The sequence below is a fragment of the Lipophrys pholis genome (assembly GCF_963383615.2).
Source record: "Lipophrys pholis genome assembly, chromosome: 19".
Lineage (NCBI taxonomy): Eukaryota > Metazoa > Chordata > Actinopteri > Blenniiformes > Blenniidae > Lipophrys > Lipophrys pholis.
Genome location: NC_137647.1, coordinates 21,110,401 through 21,124,718, shown reverse-complemented (window position 1 = coordinate 21,124,718; position 14,318 = coordinate 21,110,401). Strand labels below are relative to the sequence as shown.

The 14,318-nt window shown below is 42.9% G+C and overlaps 2 protein-coding genes across 6 annotated transcripts; both read left to right on the top strand.

Annotated features, from left to right (window-relative positions):
* The first annotated feature begins 42 nt into the window (after positions 1-42).
* Positions 43-4,023, top strand: odad4 (outer dynein arm docking complex subunit 4). Its single transcript, XM_080488909.1, has 11 exons — positions 43-258; positions 343-474; positions 564-717; positions 794-855; positions 1,742-1,883; positions 2,011-2,211; positions 2,299-2,506; positions 2,598-2,684; positions 3,320-3,516; positions 3,606-3,706; positions 3,801-4,023. The coding sequence occupies exons 1-11, from the start codon at positions 133-135 to the stop codon at positions 3,834-3,836; spliced, it is 1,446 nt and encodes a 481-aa protein (XP_080345035.1). The 5' UTR covers positions 43-132; the 3' UTR covers positions 3,837-4,023.
* A 3,165-nt stretch (positions 4,024-7,188) lies between these two features.
* On the top strand, positions 7,189-11,530 carry cnp (2'',3''-cyclic nucleotide 3'' phosphodiesterase). Of its 5 annotated transcripts, none has more exons than XM_080488932.1 (5): positions 7,200-7,292; positions 8,545-9,840; positions 9,905-10,032; positions 10,165-10,245; positions 10,500-11,530. In XM_080488932.1, exons 1-5 carry the CDS (start codon positions 7,205-7,207, stop codon positions 10,650-10,652), a joined length of 1,746 nt encoding a protein of 581 aa, XP_080345058.1. In that variant the 5' UTR covers positions 7,200-7,204; the 3' UTR covers positions 10,653-11,530. The 5 variants fall into 5 exon arrangements, with proteins under 5 accessions (XP_080345056.1, XP_080345055.1, XP_080345058.1 ...); XM_080488931.1 differs by having other exon boundaries at positions 10,165-10,427; positions 10,518-11,530; XM_080488933.1 differs by having other exon boundaries at positions 7,210-7,340.
* The last annotated feature ends 2,788 nt before the right edge of the window (positions 11,531-14,318 follow it).

The window sequence follows — 14,318 nt, the reverse complement described above, 5'->3', positions numbered from 1 at the left end:
AGAGGGCGCTCGTCACCCTTCACGTTGGTGTTTACTGTTGCTAGGATACCAAAGTGACCAGCGGTTTGGCCTGCTGGGTTGAAATGCTGTTGAAATAAAAACGCAAATAACTTGTTTTGTAGCCTTCTAAAGATGTCGAACACAGATGGAGACCTCGAGAGTGAAAAGTTTAAAGGCGTCTTCACAACTTTGATGGCCGATGGGGATTGGATGTACCATAAAGGGGAGTACAAGAAAGCCATCGACAGCTTCACAACGGTTGGTGGCATCGTCTAAAGGTACAGTCAGCATTCGGATTTAAGGGTTTGATCGTTTATAGAAATGCCTCCTCCGTCTGCTCAGGCCCTGTCGTTGAAGCCCAGTGACAAACGCTGCTTCGTGGGCCGATCCAAGTGTTACCTGAGGATGGGCCTGCCGGAAAACGCCCTGAGGGATGCTGAAGCGTCACTCGAAGAGGACAAGACATTTTCCGAGGTACGTATTCACATCCTGCGGGAGCAATCCTGTCTCAATCAGCCCATCAGGATGTGTTTTCTCATGTTTTTTTTGTTTGTTTTCTTTAGGGATTGTATCAGAAGGCAGAGGCTTTATACTGCATGGCAGAGTTTGAGTTTGCGCTGGTGTTTTACCACCGAGGACAAAAGCTGCGGCCACAAGTACAAGGCTTCAGGCTGGGCATCCAGAAAGCTCAGGAGGCCATAGAGAACTCTGTTGGGAGTAAGTGTTGAGGAGTGGTGGAGAAATTCCTCATGTTTACCTCCAATCTAAACTTGGTTTGTTGTACTTTTAAAAGGTCCGCCTTCTGTAAAACTTGAGATTAAAGGAGATTTGTCATTCCTCAAAGAAGATGAGGAGGTGAGTGTGTCGTTTCAGTGACTCAGTACTTTGGCAAGTAAGGATGGGGAATAAAAGAAACCATTGAAATGTAGAAAGCAATACCTCCGGAGTATCATATGCAGATCGATTCTCGACAAATTAATTCAAGCACAACTACTGAATTAGACTAAATCTCAAGGTGAAGTATTGTTAGAAATATTCACATAAACGGGACAACTTCTCAAAATAAAAGAATAAAATGTTAATCCATTGCAGGTATAATTGTAATACTTCAGTCCTTTCTGGTTTTATATTGTATGAGTTTATAGTATGAATTTGAAAAGTAGATTTAATGTTGTGCATTTTTAAATGATCTTTTTACTGGTTGCCATAGCTATAAAAAATTCCCCTTATAAAACAGCTGTTAATATTTTTAGTTTGGCAAACAATTACATTTTCAGTGAAATAACATTCGAGGTGCACCTGTTTTTCCATTCTATTAAAATATGTTATATCACCAAAATATTGTATGAAGTACATATTTTGGCTGTGTAATAAGATATAATTTTTTTTTCTGTTAATCTTCAATCTTGAGGTTTGAATACTAATGGAACTATGGGGGTATTCAGTATTTATTATTTTTTTAAAAAGTAGTGAAATAGATTCCACCATGCAATTTATACTTAGGAATAATTAAAACGAGAAAGAAATACTTCAAATTACGACTTTGATTATTATATCCATTTGTTCAAATCTCTCCTGTAGACTAAGTTATACAAAAAGAGTGTGTGAACTTACCGCAGGCCAGATCCATAGATCAACGTCTCTCGCCGTTTGATTTTTCAGAGATTTTTAAGTTTCCTGTATGCAGTGCTTAACAGAGTCTCTCATCTGAAGTACAATACTTTGTCGATATTTGGTAAAGAGGGCTCAGCCAATCGCTGCTATCAAGAACCTGACGAACGGGAAACGACTTAAGACGGCGAAGAGCAGGACGACGACCAGTCAGCTGCTGGGAGAGTTTCACTGCGACAAGAAGTTTCTTCAAAGTCTGATGAAGGATGAAGGTATTCGTGTTCGCCCGTATAATGGAGGCCTCATATATCGTTAACAGAGGTTCCTCCCGTCTTTAATTCAACAGGTCGATATGAAAAAAAAAACGTTTACAGTTTATTTTTGACAAATGATCTGCAGACTTGATGACCTGTCAGACGAAAGGTGGAGAGCAGCTCCAGGACGTCCTCCAGAGCTGCCTGTCTTACCTGGACACCTGCAGTGAGTTCTGGAAACGGGAGAAACCCATCGGTTCACGAGAACGAAATCCAAAACGAAGGCGACCAAAACCCTCCGAACCAGCCCGCTTTCTGCTGAAATGCTTCGACGATATCGACGCAGGTGACGACCCGGACGCTGCTTGCCTGAATGTGTCGTCTCGTGCTTCTCTTTTTTCTTTAACAGCCGCCGTGCTGTGTGTGTTTGTAGAGCTGACGGCCGGAAATGCAGAGGGCAGTCTGAAGAAGGCGGAAGAAGCCATGAAGGCGGTGCAGAAATGGTCGGAAAGAGAGGTTCCTAACAGGAAAGAGCTCTTATCCAGCTTGCACAGCTGCATTGGAAACGCTTTGATGGAACTTGGCGACATGGAGAGAGCATTGGAGCATCATCAGAAGGATTTGGAGCTGGCTAAACAGTGGTGAGGACTTAAAGAAATCACACAGTAGAACTTACTGTCTCGGGTATATTACAAGATGTTCTAAATGTTGGTTGACTTTATTGACCAACAGTAAACTACCAGAAGCAACATCCAGAGCCCTGGACAACGTCGGCAGAGTCTACGCTCACACGGGTCACTTTGAACAGGCCATAGAGTGGTAAGTTAATCATTTTCTTTGTTTCTTATAACAGAATATCTTCAAGTGATCCTCACTGTGACTCATTGTTTTAGACAGAAATCAGTGTTCTGGGTGTCCAAAATGTTTTGGATGGGCGACCAGGGTGTCGCTGTTTTAAAAAATAATATAATAAAGATAAGAGATAGACCGTAATGCATTCTGGACTACTAAATACTGCACTGTGATGTAGACTTTGCTTCTTAACAGTAATATATTTCCTTTTCTCACTGACATTTTTGCTGATAATATACTTTCTTGCTTTGTTCAACGGTTGCCTTTTTTTTCTTTTAACATCATAGCTTATTTTCATTGGTGATGGTTTTCACCTGTACCTGTACCTGTACCTGAATCCCCTCACTCCAGACTTCACTGCTTGTTTATGCCCCCTGTATTTGACACAGAAATGGCCTGTTTTCAGTAGAGCTCACTCCAGAGACTTTTAAACTGAAATTCCAGACCGAGACGGGATTTGGTGAAACACACTTTGAATACAACGTTGTTGGACCTTTGACACCGATGTGAAATTGATGAAACACTGTACTACATGGGACCTTTAAATTAGACAAATATACATGGTAACAGCTCGTTTGGTTTCTTTTCTCTGCATTGGTCAGTTGGAAAGAGAAGGTTCCTTTGTCCTGCGGCGGTTTGGAAAAGACGTGGCTGTTCCATGAGATCGGTTGGTGTTACCTGGAGCTGAATCGCTACGAGGAGGCTCGAGACTACGGCTATCGCTCGGTCGCTGCAGCCAACGAAATCGCCGACGAGAAGTGGCAAATGAATGCCAGTGTTTTGGTAGCGCAATCCGAATGTAAATATCACGTCGGGTTTTGTCACATCTTCTATCCGTTTAAGATGTTTTCACTGTGGAAACCTGATCTTCTTCATTTCTCGACACAGTGAATCTCAGGAACTTCGAATCCTGCATTTCACACTTTGAGAAAGCTTTAACCCTGGCCGAACTTCAGGAAGATGACTCTGCCACGGGGGCCATCCAGAAGGTTCCCTCCCTCTTGTTGTGCCTCACCTCGCTACCTGCTTTCAGTCCTGCCTGAGAAGATCTTGATTGCTGACGTCTGTCATTTTGCTTTTCAGGCTCTTGATGAGGCAAAGCAACACCTGCCGCAGTGAAAATGTCCCCGACGCCTGTGATTCGGCTCGATATTAATAGACGAGGAAGTAATTGATGATGAACACACCATGAACCGATTGCAGTGGTTATGTCATTAAAGTGGGGAAGCCATAGGAGTAATATTTATAAGGAACTTCTGCTAAAGTGTGTGGCTGTTTGAGTAATAAAATGTTGAATGGGGAAGTCTTTAAAGTCTCATTTTCTGTTTGATGACTTTGAATGTATCTGAGGAACTTTACACACATTGAAACCTTTAATTGCTGTTGGAACCCGTTTATTTTTCTGACAATATAAAAAACATTGAAATGCATCAGAATATACATAAATACAAGCACTTGGATTTCCGTCTTTCACACAGCAACCTCCCAACCATGACATCTCTCCATTCTGTTCTGAGAACAAAGTTCCCCTTACAGGTAGTTTATCATGCCGGAGGCCACTTCCCCTTTGCCTCAAAACACACACACACACAGGGTCATTTACATAAAGATGACTGTTTCTTGCAAGGTCTCCGCCCATATCAGCTTTTGGATATATACAGGTACATCACAAAAAAATTTGAATATTATGAAAATGTCCAATATTTTTTGTCACTCACTTCAGGAAGTCAAGCCCATATATGATATAGGCTCATGACACAGTGAAATATTTAAAGCCTTTATTTCTTGAAATGTTGATTAAGGCTTACAGATGGTGAAAACCCAAAATTCAATCTCAGAAAATTTGAATAAAAGGTCAAGAAAAAGGATATTTTAAACAAAAATGTAAGGCTTCTGAAAGGTGTGTTCATTTCTATGCACTCAATACTTGGTTGGCTCCTTTTGCATGAATTACTGTGTCAATGCAGCGTGGCATGGTGGCCATCAACCTGTGGCACTGCTCAGGCGTCATGGAAGCCCAGGTAGCTTTGATCACAGCCTTCAGGTCATCTGGTGTCTCTCACCGTCCTCTTGACAACAGCCCATAGATCCTCTCTGGGGTTCCGCTCAGGCCAGTTTGCTGGCCAATCCAGCACAGTAACACCAGGGTCACTGAACCAGCTTCTGGTACCTTTGGCAGTGTGGGCAGGTGCCAAGTCCTGCTGGAAAATGAAATCAGCATCTCCATACAGCTTGTCAGCAGAAGGAAGCATGGAGTGCTCTAGAATTTCCCGCTAGATGGCTGCAGTGACTGTGGACTTCAGAAAACCCAGTGGAGCGACACCAGCAGAGGACATGGCAGCACAAATCATCACAGACTGAGGAAACTTCACACTGGACTTCAAGCAACGTGGATTCTGAGCCTCTCCACTCGTCCTCCACACTCTGGCACCTTGATTTTCAAATGAGATGCAAAATTAATTTTAATGTTTTATTTCTCCACAGCCCAGGTGAGACACTTCTGACGATGTTCGGGAGTATCTTGACACCAGGAAGCCACATCAGGATCCCCTGTCTAGGTTTGGTCTGTGCGTCGTGGCTCTTGATGCACTGACTCCAGCCTCAGTCCACTCCCTGTGAAGCGCTCCCAAATTCTTGAATGCATTTTACTTGACAATCCTCAAGGCTGCGGTCGTCCCTTTTGCTGCTGCACCTTTTCCTAACACACTTTTTCCTTCCATGAACATGCTTGGATCCAGCACTCTGTGAACAACCAGCTTCTTTAGCAAGGACCTTTTGTGGCTTCACCCTCCTTGTGGAGGGTGTCGATGTCAAGTCAGCAGTCTTCCCCATGATTGAGTCGCCTACTGACTGAGAGACCATTTAAAGGCTCAGGAAACCTTTGCAGGTGTTTTGAGTTCATTAGCTGATTAGGGTGTGACACCATGACTTTCCAACACTGAACTTTTCCACAATATTCAAATTGTCTGAGACACTGACCTTTTGGGTTTTCACTATTTCCAGAAATAAAGGCTTGAAATATTTCACTCTGTGTCATGAGTCCATATTATATATGCGTTTAATGAAATGAGTGACAAAAAATATTGAACATTTTCATGATATTCCAATTTTTTGAGATGTACCTATAGGAGACACTCGAATGGCATTTTATGACCAAATTCTTCTTTTTTATTGCGCTCTGTCTGTCTGTTAGGGTTTTATTTTTCCTTTGGGAAAATAGATCCAATAAAAGAAGCTGGTTATGTTCCTCGAGCCTTAAAGCTTTTGAGAAATGTGTACTCTTAACTTGTCCTCTATGGCAAGCATTCATTTAACTTTGCATCAATAAGGCCTATATATGAGAATTACAGTGTCACGTGGTTGTGGCTATGCACGATTTCAATATCTGTATCAGTTAAACAGACTTTATTTTAATCCATGCTGTCAAGTACACATACATCATACAAAGCAAAACATACTTGAATATACTTAAATTTATTTTCTTCAAAACCTAAACCAGATACTTAATTTTTTTATACATATATATATATAATACTTATTTTAATCTAAAACTACACAGCCTACCTGCAAATTATTTGTTTGGGCTCGAGCTGTTTTTTGTTTTTTTGTGAGGTTAAGACAGACATCGAGGGATACCAACAGGAACAGTTGAAAAGTAAACTAGAGGAGTAATAATGTCATACTTCTTCCAAATACATGTTAGAAAATTGAGCCAGTGTGCTCTGGCTATATCTAATATTAAAGTTCATTGTAGTTTTTATTTTTGGCACTTGTTCATATTACGGTAAACAATAAGATGAGTACATTGCATGTTGCCATGCCAATAATTATCTTTCCAAGCTTATTTAAAACCCAAACACCTGAAATAATAAACTGAGGATTAATTAATTGGGCTGCAGAACAAAAAATGGCAACATCAGAGTGAGAAGTCAATATGAGAATGGCCTCGGTCTGGAAGAACGGTGCAACAAGAGGACTGGAAATGCAGGAAGTGGAAAACATCAAGGTGAGACGCATAAAGCAAGGCTGAGATAGAGAGCATGAGGAGTGTGATAACAATGGAGCTTCAAATTCCATAAACAATATTTTAGGGGTTTTCTTTTTTTTTCTTTTTTCTGGTTTTTAATCTGTTTTGTGCTTTTATTTTGATAAGTCAACTCCGTTTTATGACATGTAATTATGATAGTCACTAATAGCAAACATTGAAATGTTTTATTTACTTTCCTAATATCAACTTAAAAGTTATTGCTGTTTGTTTTGTATTTTGTACATTTGCAATAAGAGAAAAAAACTTTCTTCAGAACCAGATTCAGAACTATTTCAGTTCTGAATAAATCAATCATTCAATCAATCAATCAATCAATCAATCAATCGTTGCCCGGCAGCGCACTTCCGGTGGTCAGGGGCGTGTCCCCGACCACGCCCCTTGCGCGTTCACATGGACTTCCGGCCCCTCCCCCTCCCCTCCCTTGAAGAGCCGCGGGTTCATGTGCCAGCCCACCACGACTGCCTTGTCATTGTATCCTGAGCAGAGCGCGTGGTCAGCGGCTCCACCAACCTGCAGCAGCCCGACCGGTGAGCTAAACTGGCCCTTGAGCGAACAAAAGCCCCGATACAGCTTCGGTAATATAATTCATCTACTTAACGAAACTGCCCTTTCAACTCGAGTGGCTCCTCTCGAGCTCAGCCGCTTGTTTACACGGTTTTAGCGTCGCAGCTGATGCAATTTAAATTGTTTGCCGTTGTTCGCCGTTATATTGTTCTAAATCACAAGGGAATATTCAACGCCCTGTGGTTTTTATTTTTTAATTTTTTTCTGTTTCGTTTTGTTTTTCCCTCGTTTGTTTAAAGCTTACACTTTCTCTGCTCGTTTGTTTGGAAAATTCAGTTTTGCTTTGAATCGAAGGGGAGTTCCAACCTAAATCGATGATGCTGGTGTTTTTCAGCGTTTGCGTCGCCGCCTCGTTTGACAAGTGGAGGTTTAAACGCCCCAGAAAGTGGCCCCATTGTCCGGTTATCGCCTCGTTTTTATTTCGGTTTTGTTTGCCGTGCGAGCTGGAAACCACAAGGATGATCATCCAAGCTGTTTGCCCCTTTTTTTTTTTTTTTTTTTTTGTTGCCTCATGAAGCAGAGTTGTGTTGTGACGCTTCCCCTTCTGTCTCATGACTCTTCGATCCTCAGTTTAGGACCGAATCTCCAACATTTGTGAGCCGATCCAGCCTCATATTACAAATACTTGACGATGCCCCCCCTTTTTTTTTTTCTTTTTTTTTTTTTAACTGCCCTTTGTCTACTTTTGTTGACAGGCTTTGACGTAGCAGAAATTTCCAAGCAGGCTTCCAGTAACTGCAGTTTGCAGCCATTGCCTGTGCATTTGAAAATCCGTCATTTGCTTATCACATGGTGTATGTAAATCAGAATTTGTATACAAATGACAAGGCCAGAGTTGTTTCTTTCATATTCCCTGTGTGCACAGAGCTGCAGCACACCTACCTACCCAACATAAATCAATGTAAATGAGATGTATAGAAATGCATGCTGCGTGATATATAAATACAGATGCACACACCCCCAACTCCAATTTTAACATTATTGTCTAACTTCCTCTTCTTTGACTGTAATCCACTGGAGTACTTATTTCTGTCCTCTTGAAGGAAAAAAAAAAAACACATGATCTGAAAGTGCGTTACACAAGTCTTTAATGAGGAAACTGGACTTGTTGAAATTATTCTCACCTTTCAACCCTTGCACATATATTGCATGCAGTCACTAACGTTGGAGTTTTCGCATGTCTCCTTGTGAAACGGTTTCGTCGTTGCTTTCTAGGTACATTCTGGTGTGTAAAGTTGGATTTAAAACCAGACATGGATGCTGAAAATAATGGCGACGTCGTCGCGGTGCCAGAGGAGTCCGTAATGGAAAAAGAGGCTGTGTTGAAGCTGGAGACGCCAGAGGAATCCGCCGAGCCTGAGAAGCCACCGGCTGCTGAGCGGGAGTCGGAGCAGCTGGCGGTCAATGGTCACGACGCACAAGTCACAGAGTTGCCTCAGGAAAAAGACCTGGACCCCATTCCCAGTCCGGTGGCACCTCCAGAACCGGACCAGTCCTCTGAAAAGGTCTCTGACCCAGCCCAAGCAGAAAATGCTGAACAGCAGCACGTGCCAGAGAGTGAGCCAGAACCCGCGCCAGTCACAGAGAGCGCCCCCGAGCCAGAGAAGCAGCCAGAGCAGCTGGCAGAAGCCAAGGCTGAGCCACAAGCGGTGCCCGAACCACTGGCCTCAGAGCCTCCCGGCCAGGAGGGGGTGGTGTCACAAGTGGAGCCTCCGATAGATGCTGAAGAAGCAAAGCCAGCAGAGAAGGTGGAGTTCTCGGAGAACGGCGTAGCATCCCCAGAAGAGCCGGCGGAGAATGGGGTGGCGTCTCCAGGAGAGGCAGCTGGAGTGATTTTGTCTGCGACGGTGGAAGATGTCAACTCTGAGCAGGGCCGTGCTGACCCTCCAAAGGAAGAAGATCCAGACCCTGCGTCCGGCTCCTTGTCCTTTGCTTTGTTGGAGCGTGATCAGACCAGAGATGCCCTGCGACTCTCCCGCACCCTGGTCGTCCTGAGAGGACTTCCCGGAAGTGGCAAAACCTTCTTGGCCCGTGCGATAGCAGACGCCTACAAAGACCACTGCTCCATCGTCTGCGCAGACGACCATGGCATCAAGCCAGAAAGCCCAGAGTCGTGTGTGGATGGCTACAAGGCTCTGGATGGCGCCGTGGTGGCCCGCTGCGGCGAAGGCACCACCTCCTCCGTGCTGGTGGTGGTGGACGACACCAACCACACGCTGGACCGGCTGGTGCGTCTGAACGAGCTCGCCGAGCAGCACCATCTCGTGTCCATCTTCTTGGAGCCGCAGACGGAGTGGAGCAGGGATCCGGAGCAGCTGTCCAAGAAGACCAAGCGCGGCCTTGAGGCGGCGAAGCTGGAAGCCATGAAGGCTCCGCTCCTGGAAGTGTCCTTGCCTCTCTTCTTCGGCTGGTTTCTTCTGTCCTCTGCCCAGGACAAGGTCACGTGCATGTCGCAGGACTTTGTCAAGACTCTGGACACGTTGGACGCCTTCAAGAAACACCTGATGGACTGTGAGTGTTGTCATTTCTCTGTGGGTTCTTTATCTCCATTGTGCTGAGGGTTCTGTCTCTTCAGTCACAGGGAAAGCCGAGGGCGAGGTGGACCTGGAGCATTACTTCAAATCCAAAGGAGCTCTCCATTGCACCACTAAATTCTGCGACTATGGAAAAGCTGACGGTGCCAAAGAGTACGCACAGAATCCGGTAAGAAACCAAATATGTCGCCGCTTAAATTTTTTCAGAGGAAAAATAAAATGTATGTCTATTTCTATTTTCCAGTTTGGAAATAGAACTTAACATTAGTGGCGTCAGACGTTAATCTTTTTCTTCTTTTAGGCCATCAAGGATTTCTATGGCTCCGTGTCCGAGCTGTCGCTGAGCGCCCTCTTCGTCACCCCTCGCACCGTCGGCGCCCGCGTGTCCCTCACCGAGGAGCAGCTCCTTCTGTGGCCGGCCGACGCGGAGAAGGAGGCGGAGTCTGTGGTTCCCGGCGCCGCCTCCCTGGCTCTGGGAAACCGCGCCCACGTCACACTGGGCTGTGCCGAGGGCGTGGAGCCGGTCCAGACGGGTCTGGACCTGCTGGAGATCCTGGCTCTGCAGCAGGAGGGCCAGCAGGGGGAGACGGTGGAGGAGATGGAGCTGGGCAGGCTGACCTACTACGGCGCAGGCAGGTGGCTGCTGGCCCTCAGAGAGCCCATCGTGGCCCCGGCTTGTTTCTCCAGCTACTACGGCCGCAAGGAAACTGCAGCAGCGAAACCCGAGAAGAAGAAGAAAGAGAAGAAGTGCGCCCTGCTGTAAAAGTCGGGCTGTGTGGTCTGGGATGACTCGCGGTTTAAGATTTGGGCTTAATCTGTGCAAGGTTTGTGTGTTTTTTTTTTTTTGTTTTGTTTTTTGCAGCGTTTTGGGGTTTCAGTCAATAACCGCCCTAAACCTACGAGCTGTGCCTTTTTTCTTTTCTCTTTTTTTTACTGTTTATTTGCACCACAAGCCAAGATGCCTTTGAATCTATTTCCGCTTGTCATTGCGACATGGTTCAGTATTGATTCACATAATCTCTGCTGTAGTTGCTCTGTTTGCTGAGGTTTCATTAGCTGCAGTTTTGCATGGTTTATTCTCCACCCACATTTCAAACTTAGCTCTCCTCTTGTAGACGTCAGTGTTCAATGTTCAGCTGTGAAGAGTAGGTTCTGTCATTCCACGCAACCTGGAGTGAAGGGAAAGGCAGGTTTCCGACCGTTTCCTTTGTAGCAAAGTTGGGAAAAAAGTGCTTTAAGTGTTTCTGTGTACGTCTTGTGTGTTTACGCAGCCTAGGAAGTAATTGACAGTAGTACATGGGCCAAAGCTATTTAAGTGTATCAGAATGAATGTCATCCGTAGAGATGCTTCCTTGTTGAATCTTTGCACTCCGCATTGTTTAAAAAGGGAGAATGCTGATGAATTTGGCGTTTGTTTCTGCAGTTTGCACTTGTCAAATGCTGTGAATCCAAGTCCATGTTTGGCAATTTCTTGTTTTTGTACTGCGCAAGACTGCACCTTTGATCCCCCTTTTATCCTCTTTGAAATGCACTGATGTATTGCATCTCAATTTGTATCCGACTAATTTTTTGAAGGGCGATTTCCAACCTTATGTAGCTCTTTTGAATCACTATTTTTGCACTTGTTTTGTACACTTAAAAATAAAGAACGTGCTTTGCTCCAGTGATTTCATTGTCCGTTCATAACTTGGGGGGGGGGGGGGGGGGGGGGTTTAAGTTGGACAGTTTAGATGCACGTGGCTGTTTTCTCACAGCAGGCACGTGGAGTTGACAGAGTAAACCAGCAGGAGGCGCCCACGCTTCACTATTGGCTCATTTGCGGGACATTAAATCATCCTAACAAATTGTAGCGTTGGTCTTTTTGCAAAGGCTTGTATTTTAAAAAGTGAATCATGCCTTGTATATTTTTGACCCTAACTTTGGAAATTTTCTTGAGGCTGAATAACTTTTATGATCAAGTCTGATCAATATGGCTGAAGGCACAAAACACCTTGAACCTTTAAATTAAGGCCAATACAGCTTAAGTTTAATAGCTTTGATACAGAAAATGTGGAGCAAGAAATTCCTTTAAGCTTTGCCCACCCACAGATAAAGTTTAATATCTAAAATTTTAAATGTTTACAAGGCTTAATGGTGACTATGCACATTAGGGATGAAATTAACCAAAACATAAAAACTAACAGGAACTATGGCCACAGACATTTAGACTTTTTTTTTTTTTTTTTTTTTTTCCCCAGTTTTACAAGCAGTTTTTGTAATTCTAGCACTTTTTCCCATTTTTGTTGTTCTGCTTTTTCATCCAAGAGAAATTATTTTGAAAATGACTGGTGGGGAAATAAAATGTTTATTTTTCTAAGTGTCTGCGAGCTTCATGGAGCCACGACAAAAGGGCTAAAGAGCCACATGTGGCTCCGGAGCTACACGTTGCAGAGCCCTGGTTTAGGCTGTTAACTGATTTTTCAATATTGTTCCATTTGATTGAGCTTCTTTGAATCCCTGTTTGCATTCTAGAACAGCACCCTTCTAAATCATTCCTACAGATTATCAGTGCACAATATCACTTAATATAAAGGTATAAACATCCAGACAGGACACGCTCTTTACAACTGGGTTTGAGTACACAAAAGATACCTATTTCTATCCTTCACTAAAAACTATCAAGTTCTGTATGATTCTGTGTATGTAGTGATTTCTTTACCCGTCTTTACTTCTTAGACCAGGTTCTCCACCTTCCTCTCTTTGGTCTGCCTTATTACTTACCAAAATGAGTTTAAATGGAATTCATTGTATTTTATATTAAGTCAAGTTGAGTTCTTTCCCCCTCCAAAACTATAATACAAGCTGCTAACAAATAGTTTCAATATTCTCTGGGGCCACCCACTGAACAGTAGCCATTATGATGATTTAATGAACTTGTTTTATTTATAACAGGTTTTTTTGAAGACGAATGCAAACATAAGCAACATGATCTAAATATCAAAACTAGAGACATAAATTAGAAAACACAGACTTGATTTTGTGACTTATGGAACACAGGAAGTCCACCTTCATCCTTCATCGGGTTGTGATCTGAATATGTCAATAGAACAGACGATAACCTTGCTGATGAACATGGAAATACATAAATCATTTCTACCATATCTTAAAAAAAGAAAAGTCAATTATATCATCGACCTAAACCTAAACTTATTGTGGGATGTGGCCTCGAACATTTGTGTCCGAACGACATTCAGTATTCAGTATCTGATCATTTAGTTCCCTAATAAGGGAATTGTCTTGTTCCCTTTTCTTATGAGCTGTATACGAAATAATCTGACCCCAGAGATATGCTTTAAGTGACCCCCATATAGAAGCACAAGACATTCCTGGAGCGACGTTTGTCAGAGAAAGAAGTCTATTTGGTCAGAACTATATTTTTGTAAAGGATGTTTGTGTTCGTAGTAAACAAGCCAAACATGAGGGCTTTTTGCCAAATCTACTTAAAATCACCTGGATGGACTCACGACATTCACTTGTTTTTCGATTAATGGTCAAAATGCAAACAGTCAATTTGATTATAAAGGTTAACCTTATACAGTTAAAATGACCAGCAAGCAAACAATCTGCAGGAATATGTAAATACTTCTCTGGGTATAAATAACATGTGCCCTATTTCGCCATGATTCAACAATGACTTCATCTTGTTAAAGCAGACCTTCCGTCACCCGCCACCTGTCAAACTGCCAATGAGTGAGGCAACACTGACACACCTCAACCTCCACGTGGCACATTGACCTGTAGGATGATCAGTCTGTGGTTGAATATTTATGTCTGTGATTTCCTTATTGGCTGCTGGACAGATAAAGAAAACAATGTCAGCCAATCAGCATCCGAGCAGATTGATTGTGTTGTTTGACCTGGAAAGTAGCGCATGTGGAGTTAGTGAGGTGATCTTCAAGTGCACCCTGGACTCTGTTTGTTAAAGAGTTATTTATGGATTCTACATGAAACACAGGTTATTACAAGCTTTTTATTATTATTTTTTTTGTTTTACTTCAACGCTGAAAAAATTGCTATCATGTAATAAAGTACAAGATGTATTGACACTATCAAAATAACTCCATTAGCAGTAAATTATATTTTATCTTGTATACAGATGCATAACGTTTGCAGAGCACAGATGACTCTTAAACGTACAACCACAACAGATTTGTGGCAGCATTTTTTAACTGTCATAAATAGCATTATACCATCGAATGCTTGGATATGTCCAAACATGCTGTCCATTGTAGCAGGTTATGAATCTGCAACCTTTAAAAGTCAAATTTTCTCAGTTTATTGCAATTCTTTGTATTGTTCTAATAGATGACTGTTTATTTTTTGTTTTTTTTAACACTACATTGTTTGTAAAAGTTTTCTTTCGTCGATTACTTTTGCCTTCTGGGAAGCCCTACAGATCAATGTAGTACATCCATA